Source organism: Hyaloscypha bicolor (genome assembly GCF_002865645.1).
Source record: "Hyaloscypha bicolor E unplaced genomic scaffold K444scaffold_10, whole genome shotgun sequence".
Taxonomy (NCBI): Eukaryota; Fungi; Ascomycota; class Leotiomycetes; order Helotiales; family Hyaloscyphaceae; genus Hyaloscypha; species Hyaloscypha bicolor.
In genome coordinates, this window is record NW_020194512.1 from 1,337,498 (window position 1) to 1,357,274 (window position 19,777).

The 19,777-nt window shown below is 48.4% G+C and overlaps 6 protein-coding genes across 6 annotated transcripts; 4 read left to right on the plus strand and 2 right to left on the minus strand.

Moving 5' to 3' along the window:
* Nucleotides 1-4,097: 4,097 nt before the first annotated feature.
* K444DRAFT_516081 (HET-domain-containing protein) lies at nucleotides 4,098-6,378 on the minus strand (the record flags this gene model as incomplete). Its single annotated transcript, XM_024873651.1, has 2 exons — nucleotides 4,098-5,722; nucleotides 5,787-6,378. 2 exons carry the CDS (start codon nucleotides 6,376-6,378, stop codon nucleotides 4,098-4,100), a joined length of 2,217 nt encoding a protein of 738 aa, XP_024743954.1.
* Nucleotides 6,379-7,395: 1,017 nt separating this feature from the next.
* On the plus strand, nucleotides 7,396-9,564 carry K444DRAFT_550182 (HET-domain-containing protein). The gene is made up of 2 exons (XM_024876496.1): nucleotides 7,396-7,815; nucleotides 7,868-9,564. The coding sequence occupies exons 1-2, from the start codon at nucleotides 7,407-7,409 to the stop codon at nucleotides 9,526-9,528; spliced, it is 2,070 nt and encodes a 689-aa protein (XP_024743955.1). The 5' UTR covers nucleotides 7,396-7,406; the 3' UTR covers nucleotides 9,529-9,564.
* A 1,934-nt stretch (nucleotides 9,565-11,498) lies between these two features.
* On the plus strand, nucleotides 11,499-13,289 carry K444DRAFT_639133 (glycoside hydrolase family 88 protein; the record flags this gene model as incomplete). Its single annotated transcript, XM_024884337.1, has 5 exons — nucleotides 11,499-11,561; nucleotides 11,627-11,794; nucleotides 11,881-12,059; nucleotides 12,160-12,424; nucleotides 12,504-13,289. 5 exons carry the CDS (start codon nucleotides 11,499-11,501, stop codon nucleotides 13,287-13,289), a joined length of 1,461 nt encoding a protein of 486 aa, XP_024743956.1.
* Nucleotides 13,290-13,381: 92 nt separating this feature from the next.
* K444DRAFT_4952 (uncharacterized protein) lies at nucleotides 13,382-16,181 on the minus strand. Its single transcript, XM_024873269.1, has 6 exons — nucleotides 16,004-16,181; nucleotides 15,884-15,954; nucleotides 15,757-15,837; nucleotides 15,101-15,702; nucleotides 14,502-15,055; nucleotides 13,382-14,452 (listed from the first exon to the last, which is right to left on the minus strand). Exons 1-6 carry the CDS (start codon nucleotides 16,099-16,101, stop codon nucleotides 13,435-13,437), a joined length of 2,424 nt encoding a protein of 807 aa, XP_024743957.1. The 5' UTR covers nucleotides 16,102-16,181; the 3' UTR covers nucleotides 13,382-13,434.
* A 494-nt stretch (nucleotides 16,182-16,675) lies between these two features.
* On the plus strand, nucleotides 16,676-18,985 carry K444DRAFT_649165 (allantoate permease). Its single transcript, XM_024885551.1, has 7 exons — nucleotides 16,676-16,997; nucleotides 17,056-17,252; nucleotides 17,306-17,527; nucleotides 17,586-17,664; nucleotides 17,711-18,195; nucleotides 18,247-18,466; nucleotides 18,521-18,985. The coding sequence occupies exons 1-7, from the start codon at nucleotides 16,902-16,904 to the stop codon at nucleotides 18,773-18,775; spliced, it is 1,554 nt and encodes a 517-aa protein (XP_024743958.1). The 5' UTR covers nucleotides 16,676-16,901; the 3' UTR covers nucleotides 18,776-18,985.
* A 228-nt stretch (nucleotides 18,986-19,213) lies between these two features.
* Nucleotides 19,214-19,536, plus strand: K444DRAFT_606004 (uncharacterized protein). Its single transcript, XM_024878910.1, has one exon. It carries the CDS (start codon nucleotides 19,224-19,226, stop codon nucleotides 19,503-19,505), a length of 282 nt encoding a protein of 93 aa, XP_024743959.1. The 5' UTR covers nucleotides 19,214-19,223; the 3' UTR covers nucleotides 19,506-19,536.
* Nucleotides 19,537-19,777: the final 241 nt, after the last annotated feature.

Below are 19,777 nucleotides of genomic sequence, written 5' to 3' on the forward strand. Positions count from 1 at the left end.
CACGAGTATGTCGCTGCTTTGGCTTTGTACGCGACACGCTAAATAAAAGAAGCAAAAGGCAAAAACCTTGCCAACTTCCCAAACTCCGAGGAGCAGGGGTAGGGTGTAAGGAAACCAAGACGAACTGAGTTTTTCAGGAGAAACCTTTCTACCTCCCCTGTGAAGTGGGCGAAACCAGGTACGTACAAAGTAGGGGAAGCGGGGGTTTCCTGTTAGTTCAACATCAATTGCGGACGTTAATGTTGAAGCTTGTGTGCTTTTTGGCTAGTTTAATCTCTACACCATATGGAGGGTTAGTTTAGCCATGTTCTAACTTACAAACAGAGTTTGCAAGTTGAGTGGAGAAGAATTCCTTATTTTAGTACATAGGGGGAATACTTTTAATAGACACACTCAACCTCGCGCTTCAGCCCTGCTAGAGAGGCTGAAATATTAATAAACGAGCACTTTCATTTACAGATCTGTATTAAAAGCAAACTCGTTATCTTTTATTTCTCATGTTGTATTCCTGCTTTTCTAATTCTATAATTGTTACCAACTCTGATCACCGCCACACATCCAACCTTTATATCACAACGCCATAAAAGATTCAAATAACAGTAATCCCACCGGTAAATAATGGCAAGCAATAGAGCATCATACACCATACACACCACAACTTCTCACTAAGCTCATCCTTCTTCTGCGTCCTGAAAACCAACAGATGACGCGACAATCCCAACCCCAAGCACACGCTGAACACGTATCCCGCAACCCCCACACCCAAAAACAGAGGACAGACAGCAGACCACAACGCAATCGGGACAGCGAGTCGCCAGCGTGCGACTTCATGTCCATAGACAATCGGCATCGTCCTCCGTCCGCGAGCCGAGTCCCCAGCTATATCTGGCAGGTCGAGGATTGAGATCGTGGAGCAAATTGCGGCAGTGAGGATACACAGCCATCCATATCCCATGTTATTCAGTCCAGAAGCACCAGTAAGAGCGACGATGGAGCCAGCGTTGAAGGCTGCAATACCCAATGCGTTGGTGAGGTTCCTGAGGTGAAAATTCTCGTTCGCAGCGCCGAGATCGTTGTAGACCCATGCCAAGACCACGATTGAAAGCGTTTCTTGGGAGTTGCCGAGATATTCTGAGAGAATAAGGGAGAGTGGAAGGATGGCGAACAGGAGGCGTCTTGCTGAGTCGGGCGTTATCCGGCCGGAGGGAATAGGGCGCCATGATTTATTTTAAAGAGTCTTCGATGATTGAGGAGGGGAGGCGCTGGTTCGAGATATCGCAGATTAGGAGGTTGATGCTAATCCAGAGAAGGAGGATTGGGAGATGAGAGAGGGTTGAGAGGAGAGAAGGTGTGGAGTTTGTTGTGAGAAGAGGGCCTGAGAGCGCGGTAGAGAGGGCAAAGAGAGTTTGTGGGACCGTCACACATTTTATGTTGGCTTTGGAGAAAAGGTAAAGTGTGTTGAGGTGGTAGAGGGAAGACTTGTGCTGGTGGTGGTTAGCGTGGCTTTTATTCGGTGGGTATTGCGTGCGAACCTTCTCCTGTTGTTCATTACTCAAACATGGCAGTGGGGCTTCATCTTGAAAATCGATCTTGATACCCATGATTGAAAGTCAAAAGAAGGTAAGTTAATGTTGCAGTCAATGTTGGTTATGTTGTAATATAATAAGATGAAGAGGAGAAATGAGGTGTGGCCGGACATCTGAGCTAAATTTTCGTTTCGGGTGCTGAATCGCCCCTACGCATAGTCCGACAAAAAGTTATATAATTAAGAACTGCGTTCTTTACTTTTATCGGATGTATATAGCTTAATAAGCTCGGTACCTAAACGCGTGAAGCTAAGCAGGCTCAAATGAAACAATTCGGTGAATGTAGTCGGTAGTTTCTATGCAGCAGTCAAGGGGGTTAAATACAGACGGGCAGCAATTTGAACAAAAGACTGTCGAAGAAATGGGGGGGGGGACAATGACTTCTTCCCAGGCAGGATATAGAGGGATTCCCAAGACCATCCCGTGTCTGATACATTGTCTCCCCTTACCTGTGATCGAACAGTTCAGGGTCCTCACTGGACGGCTGTAAATCATAAAAATATCAAGCTGCTGCAACTTCAATAAATACTTTAACCTAGTATCAGACATACATATACACACTCCCGATTAGCATCATCATTTCAATCTCTCGGTATTAATATTCGGGCCGAGTGGATCCATTAGTTTGGGAGACCTGTGTTATGTGGCGACTTAGAACTATGTCTGTTGGAAAGAAAAACAGTGTGACCCTGTCAACCCCTGCAACACCCCTGTTTTGCTCGCGTAGCATTCCTGAAACATGGGTATAGGCCAAAAAGGGGAAATGACAGGGGGCCAACTCTGATTAGAACGCATAAATACCCTCTCTGGATAGACCCTAGAACAGATACTTATGTATTTGAGAATTTAATTCCCTTCTAGCCCCCTTCCTCCGCACTTAGCAAGCTAATTTTTGTAATTTTATTATTAGGTAAGGCTTTCTTTTTCGGCTATTCTTTAGCCCCGGTACGCATACAAAAGGTGAGCAAGAAGCATGTCCCTCTCTTGCCCCATAATCGCTTAAAAAAGTATATCCTCAATATACGCGTACGGCTGCTGCAATAAGGAGTAGTTCGATATCCTTGGCTGCATTTTCAGAATTGTCTACCAGCTCTTCTAGCATTACACAAGGAGCCTCGATTACGACAAGCACGCTTAAGGTATACCTATATGCTCCGCACGCCGTTGCGCGCCGAAGGCGCGTAACGCCATGCCCCTAGCCCATTAAGGTCCCAGTATTAGTAGAGATAAGACCTAGAGCTCCCAGAATTAGCACGATGGCTAGTTGTATAATAATCAAGTCCAGCGAAATTATATAATAATCAAGTCGCCAAATACGTAGCGCATAACTCAATGCGTAAAATTATATACGTTCTAAACATAACACAAGCATAATTTAAGAATAAGTCAAGTACAAACCAAGCATAATTTAAGGCAAAAATTCTGATATTCTTACTCGGAGCTCCTATTAGCCAGAGCCCCCTATCCAAGTTTATAGGGAAATAATAATAGTATAATCATGTCTAGCGGATTTTATTGCGTTACGTACGAAGGACATGACCATAAGTCTTGCAATTGGCAGGGGTGAGTGCTAGGCCTCAGGACGCCATAGAGACATGGCAGAGCAACCAGGCTTAGGGGTTTGATAGCCTAAAGTGCTGTCCTCTCTAGCGATATCTATAGGGCCATTGCGCTATCCGTCAGCATGTAAAGCCTATAAAGCCGTCTACTTACATCGCCCTCCCGTTGCTATGCCACTACCTTTCCATTCAAGCAAACATGGCTCCAGACCCAGGCTGTTACAGCAACTGCCAAGACTTACGAGTTAGAGCCGCATTCTCCATATTGAAGTCCTAAATTATATAATTTTGCCATCCCTATGTTCGACCCACGTGAGGAGAATTAACGATCTACTGCAGCACTTCGGCCTCGTCTCGTATTAATGGTACCAATCAGGCGCAAGCGACATCCGAAGTGAAGTTGCACGACAGATGCAAGCGTGTATTTCTAAATCGGAGCCAACGAGGAGGGACGTGTTCATGTTGTATTGAAAATGTGAACAAAAGTGGAGAAACTGGAAGAGCTAGTGAATAGGAAATGCAAAGAGGGGGAAAGTGAGGATCGTTGTCTGCAATTATACTAATGGCCACTCGTGAGCGCCAAACCCTGTGACTGCTATAAGGTCCCAAAACACCCTGACCCCCAATCGACACCCGGGGGTGGGGGGTGTCGTTTTACATGTTCCCGAGAAAGGCGGCCACGAGGGAACGTCCATGACATTGTTGGCTTGGGATCGATGTCGCGTGAGTTTGTTGGATAGGACAATAGTGGACGTGTCGAAGAGTATTTTTCGCAGTTCTGAGGCGAGAAATGGATGGGGATGGCCGAGGGGAGAGTGGAATGTTATGTATGCTGGCATTGTCAGTTTCACGTCCTCGGCGGCCGTGCTTGTGTAACCACGAAGGTCTAAGTCATTTGTGGTAGTATTTGGACTTGTGGGTTCAAAGGCATACCTCCAAAATTAGCGAGGAATTAAAAAATGTCGATTATCTGCCTTTGAGACATCGAGAAGATAGTGGGTGATATCCCATCCACCATTCCAATTCGTTCCCAAGCACCTGGATTCTCCAGCGAGCGGCCCAGATAGAGAACAAGGCATCGTCTTTTCGTCTTGCCGACTAATAAGCAGTGGCAGGTACCAGTCCAAGATGTCTTTGGAGGAGTCTCTCCATATGGAACTCGTACAACAGTCGATATCAGCTGTCCACTGATCTTACCGCTCCACGGTTTCAGGACAACATCGGGTTTAAGTGTAGCATCTTCTGGGCCGACTCTATTTGAGCCTTTCACCACATAATCATACGTAAATTCTTCATGTTCGATCGAGTTTCCTTCGGAGGGCTCATTACGCTCTACTATAACATTGAGCTCGATTGGAACGAGGTAGCTAGCCACTGTGATCGAACCCGGAGGAGTAGCCTTGACCTTTCGACAATCTAGGTCATAGGTGAAGGGGTCGATTTGGGAGCTAACGTTCGAAGGTTTAGTAGAGATGTACGAAATTGGGCCATCAACGCTTGCCCAGCTCCAGGTCGGAGCGTAATGGCCAGGGTTCATGCGGCATGAATGCATTCCATGGCGTTCTGGGAGCTGTGCTTCCCAGCCCAGACTTTCCACGAGCATGTCTTCCCACAAACCCCAAAGAGGCGTCCAACCAGTACTTTTTTGAATGCGCTTCATGACAGAATCCATGGCTGGGAGCCGGTCTGAAGGTCGAGTGATGTCTCTTCTCGTAAATTCCTCCACCAACGATGTCCATGAGCTGTGTGATATGATTTCCAGTTGCGCGGACCATGAGTGGCCTGTGACCCCCTGATCGAATCCTTCCCAAACAGAATGGCAATGGCATTCAAACTTCAAGGCAGAGGGAGTAAAAAACATCGTTCTTTCAGCAAGGAGACGTTCTTGCCATATCCATGCCCTGGTAGACACTTTGCCATAATCGCCTCCCGTGTCCTCCTTCCCTAAAGGGTGTGATCGCCTCCGACATTGAAGTTTCAAAGCCCCAATGCCATTGACAGTCATGCTTATGTCGAAAGGGGACCATTTGCGATCTCGCTCCACCAAGATACGATCCATTTCGGAACTAGCAGAAGCGGCTGCTATGGTCACAGTGGCATTTCCGTATATCTCTCCCATTTTTGGAGCCTGCTTATTGAAATCGTCATCATCTTGCTGGATGATGCACAATCGATCGATCCAGATATATTCAATACCAAGCGCACGAGCACACTCAATAATGTCCTGAAAAAGAGGCGGTAAGTCGTCCAACCGCATTCCAGCCTTCCTTGCCTCATATGTGGACGCGTCTGTTAAGTAAGTATCTGAGTTCACAGATCCCCAGCAATAACTGAGTGCAAGATATATAGCACGAACGCTTTTTGGCTCTATGAGCTGAATACGACTTGGATTGTTGGCTTCGATCCAGATGACGCGATCTGGAAGGAAAGGCAAAGATTTACGAGCCCAACAGTTGTGTTCGTTGAGACAGCGGGACAATTGACCTTGTATGAAGGTTAGGCATCTTTTATCGCCAACACGTCTCGGTATATCTTCTGCAAAGCCCAAGTAAGGGACAACTGCTGAGAGGGCAATATCTAGGCATCCCCGTTAGCAATCTCTTGTCTTGAACCTCGCTCCCATTTTAATTAGACAACATACCACCAATAGTGGACTGATCGGCAGCGAGTCGAGGTCGATAAATCTCAACATCTACAGCAGATTTCGAAGTGTCCGAAGCAGAACCAACCGTAATAACAAAATTTAAATCATGGTCAACCGGTAACTCGACCCGGAACAAGCCCTCTGCAGCTTCCCTGCCAATAGGCAAAGTGGAAATAACTCCAAACTCTAACCGCACAACCACGGGCAAGTTAAGCGCAAGAAAGATATGAATGTATGACCCTTCCTTCTCCCACCCAGGACATACAGCCCCGACTGCAGATTGGACCATAGAACAGTAAAAGCAACCACCTTTCACCGCATCAATTAGATATTTCGACTTTTCGATGGTGATTTTCCCGACTGGTGTCCCGGCAGGAATTCTGTACTCTGTTTCAGCCCATGGTTTGTGCTGATCCGAATCGCCTTTTTTGGAGGCCAGGTATGGGTCGAAGTTCAAGCATACTGTGCACACTTTGCTTGGGGGTAGTATTTGGATGAGATCTTGGGCTTTTGTAACGGGTGAGGTTGTTGCTGGTGAGGCTAGAAGTGAGCGTAATTGCTCGAATGGAACGGCGGTTGAAATCCTCATCGACCCAGCTGGTGCCGGTTGTTGAGACATTTTGGCTTTCTCCTCTGTCGTGGTAATTATGTCTTATCGGAAGATGGGGAAGGTGATTGGGGTTTAGTAAATATACCAGCTGATGCGCCTTTGACTTGACGTCTAGATACATACTGTCCTAGCTCAATCGAGGAATAAACAAGTAAGACGGACATGAAGAAGGGCCGAGTTAACTCAATGAGGATATTTTCAGGACGTGGCGCAGCACTGCATGATGCAAGGACTTTGCATCTTGGCATGGCGATCGGTGGCAGAAACCGGCCCCTCCCAACCTTTCAAAAACCATCTTTCATTTTCACATCCAAATTCTTGATCGGCCGTAGATCCTTTTCAGGCTACATCGCCATGGCTCTCTTGACAAAGATCTTTGGTATTTGCTGGCCTGGTCGCAAGGCTTCCCGCGCCCCGTCTCCTCTCCTCGGCTCGTCGCGTATAACCACTAACCCCGAACCATGGCTTTGCTGAAGTTATCGCTCTTGACGGGAAAAACTAAAACAACCCCCCCCCTGGCTGTCGATTAGGGGTGTTGATAAACTTGTGATTGGCTACCTAAGCTCTTCAAAAATCTTAAGTTAAGGAGCTATTACTAATCCAAAGCTTATAAAAAGCTTATATTTAAATAGCCCTTAATTAGGGCTATAAGTAAATAAAACGATTATTAAATTATATTAATTCCTTAAGATTGTATTAAATTAAAGAAAAAGCAAGAGTTTTGGTGTTCCTGTCCGAGCGCCTCTACTTTGGGTTAGTGGCCCCCAATCGACACCCTGGGGGGGTCGTTTTAGTCTTTCCCTAGTTGCCGGCAAATATCGAAACGAGGTTCAATAGTCGGACTTGACGTCGCGCTAAAGGGCCCCTTTAGCGCCACGTCAAGTCCGACTATTTAAGTCAACGGATGGGATCTCGGTTACAAGTCGACCACGTGACAAAGCACACATATAAATTGGGATTTTTGACTTTCCACTAAGGAAAATCACGGCAAACAATTTGCATTAAAGATGGCGACTTCTTTTTGTTTCAACAACCCATGCAAATACTGTTTAATTCTCACAGTTGATCACTCTGAAGCCTTCCTGAAAACCGGTGGTGACCTTTCCATTGACTACGAGCGGCTTGACACATTCCCTGATTTCCCCCAGCTTAAAGCCTCGACCAAAGATGGCTGTGCCTTTTGTGGACTTCTGCGAGCTTCGTGCCAATCACACTGCTCATACGGTGACCCGTTCGCCAGATCTACCGATGGTAAGAAGCCATTCGAAAGTATTGTTCAGATATACGGAGCCAAAATCACTTCCGTGGGAGGTAGAAGGGGAATGACGACCTTGCAATTTTCAATCCGCCCAATAGATAGCGCTTATGATTCCTCATCTCTTACTACGATCTACTTTAACCTTTATTGTTGTAATGGTATAACCAGCTTCCCGCTTAAGTTTAGGCCTATTCTGACCCCTTCTTCCAGATAGCCCTGCCACGAGCCAGATCAAGCAGCCTCAGCCACTCCCAACAGCCCTTGATCCTCGAAACTTGCAGCGTATTACCGACTGGATGGAAGAATGCAAGGAATTGCACGAAAGATGCCGCCTGGAGAAGGACCCGCCATACCTACCTACTCGTGTTATTGACGTTGGACCACCTGATGGATCGTGTGATCCACGCTTGTACATTACTCACGGTATCACTGGGGTTTATGCAGCGCTTAGCCATTGTTGGGGGCCTTCGTCAAAAGACCAATATAAGACATTATTGTCTAATATAGAACATAGTTTAGAGGGAATGCCGATATCTGAACTTCCGCAGAATTTCCGAGACGCAATCATTGTCACGCGAGCACTGGGTCTGAGGTACTTGTGGATTGATTCCGTCTGTATTATCCAAGATAGTGAAGATGACTGGAAGGTGGAGATTAGAAAAATGGGTCGTATATACGGTACGGCTCATTTCGTCATTGCCGCCACATCATCATCCTCCAGCAACTCAGGGTTTCTCGTCCGCGGAGTAAGGGCATCTGTTCAAATGCCACTCCATTCTGTAAATGGCTCCCCGCTTGGACAGTATTGTATCCGACCGCAATCACGAGCTGGGGGCGGAGGATGGTTCCAAGACATTGGGATGTCACCATGGAACATGCGTGGCTGGACCCTCCAGGAACGATTACTTTCGAGGCGCGTCATTCATTTCACAACCGAGAAAATATACTTTGAATGCTGCACCACCGATAGCTCAGAAGAAGGGGACATTACACGAGATATGCCAGGGGAGCTGGATACAATGATGGCTTCCCTTGAATTCCAACACCTACTTGGGCTCACTAAGCAGATCTCATCGATGAAGGAAGTTAACGGTTATGAGGCTGCTGCTCGCTCAGCGTACAATCTTTGGTATACGCTGGTGACAATGTTCTCGGGACGCCAACTCACGTTTGAGTCGGATAAATTCCCTGCCATATCTGGTCTTGCGGTCGAAATAGGAGCTTTACTCAAAGACAATTACCTGTTCGGCCTTTGGCTGAATGATCTGGTCAGGGGCTTATTGTGGCAACCAAATATCATAAACATGTCACAAGGCTACCCAAGGGTATCGAAGGGAGGATTACGCCAAGCTCCCTCCTGGTCATGGGCTGCATACAACGGCGGTGTATCATACTATTCCAGTGAGCTATCGGGGGATAGCGAGGGGCAGAGCCTTCGTATAATAGAGGTTGACCCGAGGACATCCGGTTTCACTCCACCAGAGATGAGTGCTCCTGCGAAGCTCAAGGTATCAGGACTTTTGAAGCAGGCAACAATTTTTCGGACTGGGGAGATTAGAGGGGACAAATTTAGGCTTGTTCTTGATGGTGAGACGGGCGGGGCATGGGATAATCGTGTGAAGATCAATAATGAGGAAGTTGGTGACTGTTCACTCGATTGTCGGCATCCTTCATCGTCTGGTGAGAATGTGCGGCTGCTTAAGGTTATGAATAGTACGCAGAAGAACACAGTCAATTATGGTGTACCTGTGGGACTAATACTGGAAGAGGTTGGTGAGGGGGTATTTCAACGTGTTGGGCTTTTCAACCTTGACTCCACGCAGGAGAGTATATTTGGTGATGAGCAATATCAAGAGATCACGATTATTTGAATGGAAGTAGCGCTATGCAAAGGATGTAATTCCGTGTGCTTGCTCTTATTTATCTTGTGGTCAAGTTGCTATAGTGTTCGTAGGGCATGGGTTCATTACACGACAGGCCCTCTCCGCCCACTCTACTGGCCTGACTCTCCGCGTCATCCGTACTGATGCTTCGCCCCTGCCACATCCGGCCCAGCCACTCAAGTAGTCAGGGCAGGTTCACTGCCAGCATATGGAGATGAATGGCACCTTACAGGTAAGAATTCACTCAATTCTCCTGCACTGAGTTCACCTCTAATTTGGAAAACAACAGTCAACCTGGGGTCAGCTCAAGAAACAATATCCCGACTTCGAGTTCAAGAGTAAGACACATGTTGATCCACTCAACTTGTAGACTCGTACCATAGTGAGTTTGCAATCATGGCAAATGAGTAGCCCCTGGGAAATTTGAAATCTCTATTCTCAATTCCGGACCTCCTATCAGCGTCCCCATCCAGGATCAACCTTGGTTTCCGGCAATTGTTGGCCAAACCGGGTACAGCATTGACTATCTCAATAGTATCAATGAATGGATGTTCATCGACGCAGGCCCACGCACCTGCGGGATCTGTTCCTGCATTAGCAACTCTAACTTCCCCAAATTACTCATCTGAAATATAGCTCTGCAATGATGTGAGCATCCCATGAATGCCCCTCATCGTTTCGATACCACATTTTTCTTTCAGTTGCACTCTGCGTACACGGTCTCGGCCAACCCTTCCTCCGCCGGAATTCTAACGAGCTCGCCGTTCCACCCCCTGATGTGGAGACATGGCTCAAGCTATTGTAAACGGTTGTACGCCTAACAGCCGCTATGCTGGTACTCAAATATTCGCGTATGGCGGTTACAATACTATTGTGACACGAGGCAATAGCGTTTGCTAGGTGAAATGTGACTTACTGCTCCTACCCGTGGTCTGGGATTCTCTCAAAGCCACGCCTTCAAGGGAGGGGTTCTATTGCTAGTTCATATTCGCCAAATTGGAGAGCACGTTATCCAGCAGTTGCTTAGGGAGGTTGTCACCAGGCGGAGACGGGGTTGGGTTTCTGCGTTACTTGTGCCTGAATTAATACAATTATTCACTCTGCCTTACAGTCCATGAACAACAGTGAATTCCGGAATGGAAACCTAAAGCTATTCACGTGGTGGGCAGGAAAAGTGGCACTGATTGTCCCGGTTCAAGATGGATTATTTTAGGTATCTTCCCACTGTCCACAAAATGTGCCCTTGAGCACACTCGTACATTCAAAGGCGGTCCTTTCAAATGTCTTGGTGTCTTAGGAATCTTTAAATGTTTCGTCCCCCAAGTCCATTCCTGCTCCAACGTCCAGCTTAATGTTGGACTTAGACTTGGGGCATTGAAATGTGTGCCACTTTTTCTGTCCACTGCGAGCTCTTGAAAGAAGCAAGAGATCGAAAAGGATGGGATGCTCCCTAAGAGCTGGATATGACAAAAATCTTTGTTTACCCCGCTATTACACTGAATTTTAATCTTCGATACAGCCGTATCCGGATTTATACTGCCAGACTCCTCTTCAACGCGAGCGCTTGATACCACACGCAACGGCCGTGGCTTGGCCAAGACTCCGGCGGAGTGCCCGAGACATGCTCCGCATCCCGGTCGGGCAGAAATCCCCCTGCCGGTTACTTGTGAGATGTTTCAACGTGGCGTTGGAATTACCTCCGCCTTGTCAGTCTACAAACTCTCAGTCTCTGGGAGGTCCGTCTGGGATAGGTACTGCAGATTGGCGCAAGGGAATCTGGTTCCGGTTCCGGTTCAGCGCTCGGTGAGGCTAATGACGCTGTACCACCTCGCTCTCCATGTCCATCTCTTGGGCAACTTGTTCCATCTTCCTCTTTACTTTGAATTAAATTGCTCTCGCTTTTTGATTGTGTCGTTTTCAAATATTTTTATTTCAACTCTTTGCTAGAAAAAGGAAATATGCACTCCTCAAAAAAGAGAAGTAGGATTCAAACAGATGAGCCATTTGACGTCTCTTTTCCGGTATCTCTTCATCTTCTCTCCATATCCTCAATCAAAGATTATTGTGCTCTGACTCCCTCCTCCAGATTTGCAAAAATGGCAACGTGGACACAGGAACCATTGATCTTGCAAAATCACCCTCCACCTTCCGCGCCACCACCAAATCTCTCCCTCCAAACCCATCCCTCTCAGCCCTTTACTCCCCTTCCACCACTGCAAAAATTTGGGGCATCGCTCAACGAGCGTTAAACAAAGTGCGTCTGCCTGCTCCGCTGCGAACAACCTCAATTCGCCCCTTTCCCCTCAGCTATGTCCGCTAACATCCACAATTCATCCATAGTCAAGCCCCCCAACTCTCTACCCCGAATATACGAAACCTGGCTCCAACGAATACATTTATCGAGACCTCGAGTTCTGGACCTCTGGTTTCTTTCCTGGGAGTTTGTATTTGCTGTTAGAGAGGGAGAGGAAATATCCACTAGCAATGGAGTCGATGGGGCTGCATATTTTGCAGCAGAGGTACAGTCCTCACTTCTATGCGTCCCTCCTTTCCTCTGTTATTCCCTCTTTCGTAGGAAATGTGCCTATATATGACATTGATACTGATAATTTGGGCTAGATTTGCTTGCAACTGGTGGACGACAAACCTACATCAGAACGCCCGTCTAAGAGGCACGCACGACCTCGGCTTCATGATCTCGCCCTGGGCACGCAAAGCCTGGGAACTGGAAGGGGACCAACGAGCACACCAAACCTTGATCACAGCCGCACAGACGCTGGCTACTCGGTATAATGCCACGACGAGATGTCTGCGCTCGTGGGATACGTGTATCACGAAGCGGTATGAGTTTAGTGATCCTAAGTCGGACTTTTTGGTGATTATTGTAAGTTCTGAACTACCTCCATTTATAGTTAAAGGTGATGTTTTGGGATTAGAAACCATGCGCTGATATGGATTTCAAGGACAACATGCTAAACCTTGACCTCCTCTTCTGGGCGGCAGCAGAGCTCCGCAGTCCCCAGCTGAGAGACATAGCAACCGCGCACGCCCACACAACCCGCCTCCACCACATCCGACCCGACTCCTCCACCATCCACGTCGTGAACTTTGACCAGCACACCGGAGCAGTCAAAGCCAAGTTGACGAACCAAGGGTACTCGGACGCCTCGTGCTGGTCGCGCGGCCAAGCATGGGCTATCACCGGCTTTGCGCAGACGTACCTCTGGACCCGGGACCCGATATTTCTCACCACAGCTCGGAATTGCGCAGACTACTTCCTTGCTCACCTGCCGGAGAGTGGCATCCCACCCTGGGATTTCACCTGCCCAAGGGATGAGAGGACCCCGACTGATACGAGCGCAGCGGTCATAGCGTGCCACGGAATGCTGCTCCTGCACGAAGCGGTGATGGCACGCAGCGAGCCAAGTATTTACCTAGATGGCGCCCTACGCATCTTGACAGCTGTCTGTGAGCGGTGCTTAAGCCCTAAGGCCTCATTCCACACTTCGCAGGTCACAATCCCGTCTGCGGAACTCGGAGAGTCAGCAGAGGCGGGCGAGCTGGAGGTCGATATGGGAGATGGTCTGGAAACGGTGCTGGCCGGTGCAACGATCAATAACTATGAGTTTGCGCCGAGACGGTGGGCGATGCATGGGTTGGTGTATGCCGATTATTACTTTCTGCTTTGCGGGAATAAGTTGTTAGATATGGGCATCGGTGGGGAGATTCTGGGAAATGGAAATTTTTGATTGGGTGTTTAGACTTACAGATTATATTTACATAAATGAAATTCTCTTGCCCTCTGATTTAGCTATGCTTGAATGCGACGTCAGAAAGGACGCTGCCCGATTGCCGTTGTTGGGGTCGCAGCCCCTGGGATTAAGCGAGAGTAGATTAATGCTCCTGCTCCGTCGGCTTCTCACTTGCTCCAGAAAACACACTTATCCTCTGCATCGGCAAGAAAGAATAGTCAAAGAATGAGTTCAAGTCATCAAAGCCATTGCCGGACAAGTCATACCCTCCATTGTTTGAATCGGCGAATGTGTTGGTTGACCCGTATTCACCGTTCCCTGGAATCGGGTATGCCAGGTTGGAAATCGGAGAGGAGATCCGCGTGGGCACGCCGTTGGCACAGTGTGGTTGAAATGCAAGCGGCAGCGGTGGGAATGCTAACGAGATACTATCTGGTGAGCCTTCTTGATCTGCTAGAACTGCGCCGCTATCACCGTTGACCCGCTGCCCGTTCACGAGGGAACCGTGTGTGATGTCATTGGTGTTTGTCGCTGTGTGACGAGTATCGTTGGATAAATTACCTTGATTGTTGTGGAAGTTATTGTTGCGTGATTGTAAGGCGGGAGGAGCTTCTTGGGAGAGACTTTGTTCGTCGGAATAGGCAGATTGACGAATATCCAGCGCATGTGGGCCTTGATCCCGAGCTTGGGCAAGTCTTGCGGCAAACTTGGACGCAAGATTAGGTGACCCGTTGCTATGGTTTTCGCTGATGTGGGGCCCGTTCCACCTTCGAGAGAGCTCTTGGAGGCTGTTGATAAGGGAATTGACTTCTGTAGGGAGAGAAGTGTTGTAGTGGAGTGCATGTGCGAGAAGCATGCGTCCGCAGATAAAGAGACAGAACGCAAATTGGGGGCTCGTAGGTATTATTGAGTCTTGGAGGTATTCTTCTGCGATGATTGCAACTTCTTTTGCTGCTGTCATGCATGTCTCTGCGCTGGAGACAGAAGGTAATCGAATAGGGCATACTTGCCACTCAGGCGAAGGGTACGCAATTCCTTGGTGCAGTAGGCCCACAGCAGTGTTGTGCGTTATGTGTGCAAGCGTCAGATTCGGATCCATGATCCCGTCAACGTTTCGTGCACATGCTTCTCGCCATTGTTCAGGCAGGAATATTTTCCATCTACGAGCCTTGTAAGCCTTAAATCCAAATTATATCTCGTTAAACTCACTGCACAAGTCTCAAATCAAGCTCTTTAAATCTCATCAGCCACATCTGTACATCTTGGACCTTGGAAACGTCTAGTTCGTGTCTCAAGAAGAAAGTGGTCACGAGACTCAAACTTTCCAAAGCTTCGATTGAGAATGCGAAGCCTCCTAGTGAAGCTTGATCGTCAAGTTCCGGTCTTCGAGTTGGCAAAGCACCTCCACCAGAAGATTTGTCCGCGATACCGAAATATGGCGTTGGTGTTTGTAGAGCTTTGCCTTCTTCCCACAAGGCCCCCTCACATGGCAACCGTCGCTTGACATCGGCACTGGTGAGGGAAAAGTTCCACCCAGTCGCAATGCTGCAAAAGCGATCCATAAGAAATACATTCCAGAAGACGCGGCGTCGTTCCTCTCGTTCGATCCATGTCGTGGCCGGAGGTAGAAATGCCATACGTTTGATGAGCAGTTCTGCTGCACGAGGTTGATCTTCGTCTTCCACGCTCAGCTGCAGCTGCTCGACCGTCCTCGTCATACTTCCAACGATGGACCAGGCGGATGGTCCGCGTCCGCTACCAATCTGAAGTCTTGTTAGATAGATTGTTGCACGCTTGGTGGGTCCTACCGTATCAAATGCACATATCACAAGTGCTTGCAAGTTCTCGACGGAGAATGATTCCATACTCTGCAAAATGACAGTCTGCCTACTTCGCTTCGCGTAAGTGTTCCTGATATCAGCATTGCTGAGTCTGGAATCGGAAGAGAATCGAACACAGAGCGATACAATGGCATGAAAAATCGACGTGAGCTTCGTCCGTTGGGAAGGCACGGCCATTCGTTTGCGGAACTGCCTCACATGAAGGATTGGGATCCACGGATGTATGTTCGCGAAGTATATTTCAACCAACGAGTCAATGAGATCTTCTGGAGGGAGCTCATATTCAGTCTCTGAGTGGAAAGCTGGTGCTTTCCGGGGTTGTTCTTCTACATCGTCTTTCCGCCGCCGCTTGAGCGGACTTTGCAATGGCGGTACGTATCCTGTTGAATTAGGGTCCGTTGACAGAGTTGACAGAGTCGCTCGTAGTCGACCCGTGCATTCTTTCAAGGAGTCACTTCCGCCCCCGATACCGCATTCCGACGACGGTGTGTGTGCTTGGACTGCGTTGAGGCAATTCCAAACTTGCTGCCATAAAACTCCTTGTCCAAGAAACATGTTTTCTAAGGCGACTGCCCAACCATGTCAAATGTTATCTTGGGCTGGAGGGAAGTAATATTACTTACCGACTCTTTGGCTTAGGTTCTCTATTGCACCTGTTCGTAATCCTGGTTTGGCTTTGTGATCATCATACACGCAATCAATATCTGGAAGCGATCAGAGCAACTCTGCCTGGATGCTGACGGACCCTACTGAACCGGACACAATGCGAGCAGGGCTGTTTTCTCGAACATTTTGCCTTTTTCTTTCGACAGGATTGGCATCTCAGGGTTTGGTCAGCCTCTGGGCGTCCTGAAATCCGAGGAAACTTACGCTGGGCCGTCATCCTCCGTGTCTGCTTTGTTCCCTTTCCCACGCGCATTCTCATCCTCGGCATGATGGCGCATTGAGTCATCGGTATTAGTCTTCATTGCGACGATGCTTGAGGACAGGCTCCGTTTACAACTGGCGGAGAATGTGAGCAGGAAGCGTGCACCTTGGGCTGTTCCCAATAAGATGAGTGAGAAGCAAGAAGTTCTGAAGCCAAACACAAGCTTCACTTTAGAGCTCGCGCATGACAAGGTGGCGTAGGGCAGGGCCTGGCTCTGCACTGCGGGGTAACCCCCTGCCTTCAAGATTACCCTCCGTAAGGTGGGGAAGCGCCATGCTCAAAATGGACACCCCCTGGGGGTGGACCCAAAAGGCAGCACTAAATTCTCAGAGTCCCAAGTCACCTTGGGCTATTTCAGGTGCTTTCCTTCTACTTCCATCTAATGTCTATGAGGTTCTGGAACATTTAAAATTTGTCTCCTTTAATGTTCAGCTTGGTTGGGGAGATTGATAATTTAGTGCCGTTTTTCTGTCTACCGCGAGGATTAACCTTGGTTATTTCCGCCTCCCGGCCGGCGGAGGATCTCTCGGACTTCGTCCGGACAGGGGTTCCTGTGAACCAATGCCACGGCCTGCAGGCTTTGCTGACCGTCTCCTCATCCACAGTCCTTCACTGTTCAGTCTGGGGAACTGGGGAACGGAACGGGAACCATTGATTTTCAACTCGGCCACTGAAGTGTGGTGTGCGAGCGATGCCCAGTCCGCCAGCTATTCCGACCCGGACAGCTTCCTCATATAACTTGGTGTTCATCCTGGGATATTCTTCTGAATCCAGTAGCCAGATCTCATGATTTCGATTCTCGACTCGGACATCATTGAATAGCCTACAAAACGGTTCGATATGGGTTCAGAAACCGCATCAGAGATCCATCACCAAGATGACATCCAGCCCTATGTGCCCCCAATTCCACCAAGTCATATCGACAAAGATGTGGAGGTTAGTTCCTGGTCCCATAGTTTCCGTTTATCGTAAACAGGGTGTTGAAGTGTCGTAGATAGCAGCATACACCGATGCATCAGGGGCGTTCATCGACGACGCAACCGGCCAGAAGCTGTTCTGGACAATCAACAGACGAATCCTCGCATGCATGCTCGGGACCTATTTCTGCCAGTCCCTTGACAAGGGGACTCTTGGTTTCTCCTCAATCATGGGAATAAGGAAGGATGCGCATCTCGTTGGTCAAGATTACAGGTAAGTAGTTCGGCTCCATGTTGACCGCAGCACGACTTTGCTGACCTGTGCAGTTGGCTGGGCACAATCCTCTACATGGGAATTCTAGTCGGAGAGTACCCAACGAACATGCTACTCCAGAAGCTTCCGGTTGCCAAATACTTATCTGCAAATGTATTTTGCTGGGGCGTGGTCATTGCTTGCTCCGCAGCTGCCAAAGACTTCAAGTCACTAATGGTCGTTCGTTTCCTGCTTGGAATTTTCGAATCTTGTGTGCAGCCATCCTTCATCATCATGTACGATGCTCCTCCTATCCTTGTTCCGGTTCAGAACTCGGCTGACTGACGTTCCAAGGACCACAATGTGGTACACTAAGCGGGAGCAGTCTGTGCTTACCTCCCTTTGGTATTGCATGACTGGAGTTCAACTCATGGTGATATATTTTCCAATATCGAGGATGACTTTGCTAACTTTAACAGGTTGGAGGTATTGTGGCATGGGGCGCAAGCCACTACACACATCATGCCCTCTATTCGTGGCAACTCCTCTTCCTCGTCTTGGGCTGCGCGACCTGTGCCTGGGCGCTCTTCATTGGGTGGTGGCTGCCAGACTCTCCCATGAAAGCGCGCTGTTTCTCCGAAGACGAGAAGCGCATGATGATCGAGCGAGTGCGAGCTAATGAGACCGGTATCCAGAATAAGACGTATAAGACATACCAGATGCTAGAGACCATCAAGGATCCAGTAATCTGGTGCTACGTCATGCTGCAAATCACTTCGACTCTGGTCATTGGCGGTCTGGGTGTTTTTTCCAACCTGATTATCGCATCGTTTGGATTCTCGGTACTGCAGACGCAACTGCTCAACATCGCTCAAGGCGCAGTGACAATTATCGTCATGATTGGCAGCGCGACGTTGGCTCAGACGACGGGACAAACAGTCTGGGTGATGCATGCATGGACCATGTAAGATTCCGCTCCTTGGATCTGACGCTCACGAATGTGCTGACTTTCCAGACCCGCAATCATCGGCACTGCGGTCATCTACTCAATTCCTCCGACCCACCACACAAGAGTCGGCCTGTTAATCGCCTTTTACTTCACGCAGTTCTATCTGGCCGAAGGTAACCTGATCTTTGCGCTGATCTCTCGGAATGTAGCCGGCCAAACGAAGAAGTCGACTACTCTAGCCATAACTTTCGTAGCCTGGGCAGCAGGAAATATGGCGGCTCCGCAAGTAAGTTTGCCCTACTTCTTGAAAGTCTCATGCCAGTTGCTGACGAGTTATTAGATCTTCCAAGCAAAAGATGCACCAAGATACAGAAAAGGATTTACGGCTCACTTTTGCCTCTACGTGCTCTTCAACATCGTGTTGGCCATCCTCCGCGTCCTGCTCACTCGGCGAAACAAAGCAAAGCGTGCTGAGGCTGCCGCAGCGTTGGCAACGGAAACCGGAGTGGCGGCAAGTGATGAGAAGATTGCGCATACGTTCGCGTTCGATGATCTAACGGACAAGGAGAATCCCGATTTCAGATACGTGTTCTGAGGATGTAATTGAGAGTTCTGTGGGACAAAGATGCGTTGCGTAATCTTTTTAAGAGCTGTTGTCAGATGAGACTGCGGGGGAAAGGGGGGAGAGGAGAGTGAAGCGAGAATTTGGCGAGGCCCACGGTCTGCATTCAGACCCTCCTTTGCCAATTACCTGGCTTCTAACGGCTTCTCTTACTGCCTTTAAAAGATAGCTCTATTTATAAGGATATAAACTATCTGTATTCCTTTTCTTAAGGCTTCGAGAAACTAAAAGTTTATTAAGTGTCCTAGTGCGGAATTTTGAACTTGGACAGTGGAGAGATGGACGGTGAGCTATTTTGCGGTAGAAGTGGAGAGAAGGGGAGAAAGAACGGGTGGAAATCCGTCAATACAGTCAGAAGGAGCTGGCCTGTAAGTGTGTATGTGGAAGGTATCAATCAATTGGACTGAATGTGCCGACTTCAATGGCCGGGTGCATTGTTCGTTGTTTCTTCCCTTCCTTCTCCATCCTAGCCGTTTTCCCCTCTTCACAAACTTTTGCATCTCAATTGGAGCACCCAAAATACTCGTCACCGATAACACTTCATGCAATGGTCAAATACGCAGTCGACACGGCGTCACAAATGAGTAGCCGCCGGCGTACCAGGATAATCCAACACCACCACACCACAATAGCGCTCCAGAACCATGACTTATTAGTTAAAGAAATAGATATCCGCGCCAATCCTGGACTTCTCATCGCCTGAGGATTCGCTGGGGGCACCGCGTTTGCAAGAGCATCTCTCCAGCCAATCGGCCGATTCAAAGTCGAGGTGTCTTCCAAAAATATCGAAAGCACCGTCGGAATGAATCGCAGTGGGGGTTGTATAAGAAATTTTTTTGGGTCAAGACGCCGAACTTCAGAATCTTCAAAATGGGAAAGGAGCCCATCACTTGACGGCGAGAGCGGGGTAAAGTTTTTCGCTGCACGTGCTTGCTGATTCCCCCGTCTTTGGACCTGCAATGCTCTCTGAATTGT